The following is a 5,490-nucleotide window of genomic DNA, read 5'->3' as shown; positions in this document are numbered from 1 at the left end:
AATCAATTTAATATTTTTTAAAAAATCATTAAAAAAATTACATAAACTTAACCATTTAAAATCATTTTTTTCCCAATTTCTAACCAAGTTTAGAGCAAAATTTAGAAAATCTCTTCGGAGAAAACTATATCACCCATCAAGAAAATAAAATGCCCCAAGTGTGCCATTTTCTAGCTAATTTGAAAATGTTAGTCAAAAATGCCCCAAGTGTGCCATTTTCTAGCTAATTTGAAAATGTTAGTCAAAATTGTTCAGTGTTCGTACAAGTTGATAATTAGAAGAGGCTTCGATGACGTTTGAATTATTAATTTTTCTAAAATCGAATGGAATCAAAGTTCTCTAGAGGTTTTTCAGGGTGCTGAATCCATATATACAGTGAAGAAACTAATTTAAATAACACAAATCAAGAATTCACTTCAATTTTTTCCATTAGATTCCAGCAGCAGCATCAGAAAATCCAAAAAAACACACTAAAGACAACTCCTTAAACTTATATTAGTTACATGATAAAAACATCACAACAAAACTTAGCAAAACCATGAACGGGAGGAACATGATTGTATACAAAAAAAGAGATTGAAAGTGTCATTTTCCATAGAGCACTGTCACCGTCAACAACAAGATTTATCCATTCACGGAACTCAATGATGACCTTACGCTACTTAACAGTCCAATGGAACGCGATTTACATGCCAACGTCTGAAACCATTTGGCAATTTGCAGTTTCGAAATTGAGTGAGGAATGGTAGTTCCCTCATATTGCGTGTAAACGTGGAGTTCACTCACACTAGACTCAAAAACACACTGCAATAGCGTGTTGTTGTGTAGTTTATTCGATCAGCAGAAAATAAAGGGTATGAAGTGTGAGGATAGACTCTATTCTGCTTTGCTTTGCTCTCTTAACTTCTCAGCGCCTCCCTCAATGGAGAAACGCAGTCCAGCAATGCCAGGCGGACTGCAGCTCTTTCTATTACTGCTTAGTATGGCAGTAAATTCATCATGCCGAGCCCAAAATGCAGATTGTGCTGAAGAAGACCGGGCTGCCTTACTAGATTTCAAAGCGGGCATCGTTCAGGATCCCACTGGAGCTCTTCAAACATGGAAGGGCAACGATTGCTGTCGATGGAACGGTCTTCTGTGTGACACCCACAACGGTCGAGTGGTAAATCTCATTCTCAACGCAGATCAAGGCAACAGCAGTGAATACATGAGTGGAACTCTATCAGAGTCCATCGGTAATCTCTCTTATCTCAACAAGTTTATTGTTTACAGCTGGAAAAATATGGGTGGAACAATCCCATCTTCCATTTCTCGCCTCTCCGCCTTAACCCATTTTTCTCTGGATAATAACAATCTTACCGGTACCATACCTTCTGCCATCGCCTATCTCACCCAGTTGCAGTCTCTGTCCCTATCGGGGAACCGGCTGAGCGGTCCTATTCCACAATCCATTGGAAATCTGCAGAGTTTAACTGCTTTATACTTGGATTCAAATCGACTCTACGCCTCAATTCCTTCCAGCATCGGAAATCTGAGTCGGTTATCCGTCTTGACGCTGAATAACAACCTCTTCTCTGGTCCTATTCCGGAATCCATGGGAGCTCTGGCAAGCTTAAGCAGTCTTGATATATCAAACAATTTTCTTACAGGTAACATCCCTTCTTCGTTTGGAAATCTATCTAACCTTGCTGAGTTGTTGGCCAGCAATAATCGTTTGAGAGGAAGCATTCCTGAATCGCTCGGCTTGCTGGGGAAAATTTTGGATCAACTCTGTTTGGACAGGAATTTACTGACAGGCCCTATCCCAGAATCCTTCTTCAATTTAACATCCCTATACTACCTGGATCTATCCCAAAACATGCTCACAGGCAACGTCCCCCTTTTCCCAAATTCCTCAAATCTTCACACCCTGGTTCTATCCAAAAACAAGCTAAGCGGTACCATTCCCGCCTGGTTAGGTACTCTGCCAGTCCTCCGCTCGCTTCATTTATCGTTCAACAATTTCACAGGCCAAATACCCAATTCCTTTGGAGGGACTTCACTTCTTGACTCTGTTTTCATTTCAAACAATAAGCTCACTGGTAGCGTCCCAGAGTCTTTTGCTGATATGGAGTATCTGGAATACTTGGATCTCTCAAACAACGAGCTTACGGGTACCCTTCCTCAATCCCCGGCTATATATAGCCTGCTCTTCCTTAATCTCTCCAGCAATAGCTTATCAGCCCCATTGCCAGATCTTGATAAAATTGGGCTGGAAACCCTTGACTTGTCTTACAATAATGTCACCCTTGAGGTCATCCCCGCCTGGATTACAAGCTCCAGTTTTGTAGTGGATCTGCGGTTGGCTGGTTGTGGTATTTCAATGAGATTGAATGACTGGGAGCCTGCTGTTCCTTCTCTTTATACATCTCTGGATCTCTCCAACAACAACATCACAGGGGACACAGGCAATCTGTTCCAGAGCATGGTGGCATTAAAATATGTGAATCTGGCAAGCAATCAATTGGGTGGGAGTATTCCATCGTCCATTGGAAGTTTAAAGAACTTGGAAGCTCTGGACCTGTCTCATAATGAACTGAATGGAACGATCCCAGAGGAGACGACCCAACTGACGAATCTGAGGGAGTTGAATGTGAGCTACAACCATCTGTGTGGAATGATTCCAAAGGGCAAACCGTTCAACTCATTCCCAGCTTCTGCATTCGATCACAATGACTGCCTCTGCGGGTGGCCCCTTCCTCCCTGCCATTCAAATTCGGTTTGAAGTGACACTGCTATTCTTATAATAGTTGTTGCTAATACATGGCAATTTTCAGGGGCCTACTATGCAATTTTGGCTGGTTGATAGGGTTCAACCCAATTGATCATCTTGCAAGTTTTCTGTAAAGCAGATGTGACATGTTTATGAAAAATTTAAGATAAGCAATTCCTTGGGATGAAAAATTTAAGATAAATTAAAAATTGTAAGGTTGATGAAACTTAACAGGTAAGGTCTGGTGTACTAATTTATTCCGATCATATTTCTTAAATAAATAAAAAAATTTACAAAAATAAAAAGGTGTTTCAAATCAGCTATCCCACTCCAGAAAATATAATGAAATGCATGAGGGTACAAGTCTAAAGCAATTGATTTTAAGGCAATAGGCAATGGGATGCAAATTTTGCAAATGAGATGTCAGGGGAGGGCCCTTTTTAATATAGATTACACAAGTAACGTATAAAATATAATGAAATGCATGAGGGTACAAGTCTAAAGCAATTGATTTTAAGGCAATAGGCAATGGGATGCAAATTTTGCAAATGAGATGTCAGGGGAGGGCCCTTTTTAATATAGATTACACAAGTAACGTATATGTCGTTGATTTCTTTTATATAAAGTCACTTAAAACTAAAGAACAATTTGACAATGTATGACGTCATTATAGTGTGATATACAATAATCAGTAATAGTTTGAAGATGGAAGTCAATAGTTTGAAAATGGAAGTCATTTTTGTGTAGATTAAATTATTTTCAAAAATATTTACTGGCATAGTTTTGAAAATAATATTTTATTAACCTACAAATAATTTTTCCATTCATACACTAAAACTTAACCCAAACTGACATTGGAAAAACACAATCCACGAAAAGAAACCAAGTAACCTGCGTTCCCAAAGAGATGAGCAGTTGGAATTTACAACAAACGAGATAAGGCGACACAATGATTTTGGTGAAGTCGCTTTTAAGTTGATTTAATATTTTTTTTTTTTTTTTTTAAAGCTTGATATTATATATGTATTTAAAATGTATAGATATATAATTGGAAAGTATTTTATTTAGTAATAATTTTTGTAGATATCATTTTTTGGGATTCAACTGCATTAAGAAAGTCATTCATCTATGACCATTTCTATGAGAGGTAGCTATAACTGATTAATTTTTCATAATTTTTGAATAGCTCATTTAGCACTCATTGCATTGGGTGATGCTCACACTGGTAAATAATTTTAGATTATTAATTTTATTAATATTATTTAGTCAAATTTTTAATGTTTTGAATCAATTTATAATTAGATGAAAATTTTAAGTATATTGTTTCACTATGCATGAATGTTGAAGCATGGTACAGTTATAGTCATCTCTAAAATTTCAATAGCACTTTTATCATATTTATATTGGAAAAGATAGTTTATCTACTACAAGAGTAGCTCATTTTGTATGGCAAGCTTCTTTGTCTAATGATGAGCAGACTCTTCACTCAATGAACCTCTTGAAGTGGCTTATTATATATTATTTGTTCCATATTTTCTTATGTTATTGTGTTGTTTTTTATTTTGATAATAAAATTTGGTATTATAGCTTTGGATCCTAGGGTTTTGCCCCTTTAAAAGGGTCATCATGGTATTTTCGCTATAACTTTTTTATGTGAAGATTAACACTGTGAAATTGATAAACTTGAAGGACAAATCTGAATTAACATGTGGTTACAATTTTAGAACTTGGCTTTCTATATTGTTTGAGATATTGTCCAAGTAAGTTAGGGTCTCTGCATGCTCCAGAATTCGGTCTCAAACAAGTGTTCTAAGTAAAATCATCTTAAATTTCATTTCATGCGTCAGATTTGAATATCCTAAACATTTAAGATCATGGACTATAGTTTATCTTGTATCAAATTGATGGCTGAGATTAAAACAATGAAACATGGGATACTATACAAGTTTTTTCGTCTGAACCACTCCATAATCAAGCCATCATGGGAGATTTGGAGAAACTTCATCTTCAAAAATCTAATATTGGTCTACCTAGTGGGATTGTAAAGAAGACATAGAGGGCTACCATATGACACAATTTCGGACCTTGGGAATCCAAAATCACAAAGATACAATAGTTTCAAGGTTGGCCTTATCAATAAACTCAAAATCAAGTTCTTAAAAGGTGTGTATTTTTAAATTTGCATAACTTTTGTTTGAAAAATTAGTTTGAAGTGATTGAAAGGGCATAGTGAAGGATAGATATCATTAATTGATCCTAAAATGCCTCCCAAAAAAAGTTATACACCCATCAAGCCCTCAAAAATATCTACTATGATACATGAAAAATAAGAAATGCAACATGATATATCAAAATTATGGGACCAAGTGCAACAATTTTTCATATCACAACAAGCAACCAAAAATGAATTGGTAGCTAAGATTGATGGCTTATAAGAAAAAATGGAAGGCTTAAAAGAAAACATAAAAGCAAACATGGAATGTTTAAAAAGTTTTCACAAAGTTGCTACAAGAAAAGATTCCTAGTGGTGACAAGGTGGTCCATGAAACTCATGATGAGAACAAAAGGAATTTGTAATCATCGATAAAAGTAGAAAAATAATCATACCCTTGGAGATATTTCATCAACATCAACCCACATATATCTGAATGCACTAAGGCAAGTATCCATCGCGATCTACTGTCACTCCTTGGAAAAACTTCTTTTTCAAACTCCCCCAACACACATCCTCTACAAAC

General features: G+C 36.2%; 1 protein-coding gene across 1 annotated transcript; it reads left to right on the top strand.

The window, feature by feature from the left end:
• The first annotated feature begins 668 nt into the window (after positions 1 to 668).
• On the top strand, positions 669 to 3,000 carry LOC149197590 (uncharacterized). Its single transcript, XM_089403937.1, has one exon. It carries the CDS (start codon positions 857 to 859, stop codon positions 2,762 to 2,764), a length of 1,908 nt encoding a protein of 635 aa, XP_089260063.1. The 5' UTR covers positions 669 to 856; the 3' UTR covers positions 2,765 to 3,000.
• Positions 3,001 to 5,490: the final 2,490 nt, after the last annotated feature.

The sequence above is a fragment of the Pinus tabuliformis genome, chromosome 2_2 (assembly GCF_031772625.1).
Source record: "Pinus tabuliformis cultivar Carrire ecotype Pingquan chromosome 2_2, CPIR1, whole genome shotgun sequence".
NCBI classification, from domain to species: domain Eukaryota; kingdom Viridiplantae; phylum Streptophyta; class Pinopsida; order Pinales; family Pinaceae; genus Pinus; species Pinus tabuliformis.
Note: the sequence above shows the minus strand (reverse complement) of the source record. Positions and strands in the feature narration are given on the sequence as shown.

What these genes read in the sequence shown, in the direction of transcription:
- LOC149197590 (XM_089403937.1), top strand. Translation starts at nt 857, where the DNA reads ATGAAGTGTGAGGATAGACTCTATTCTGCTTTGCTTTGCTCTCTTAAC.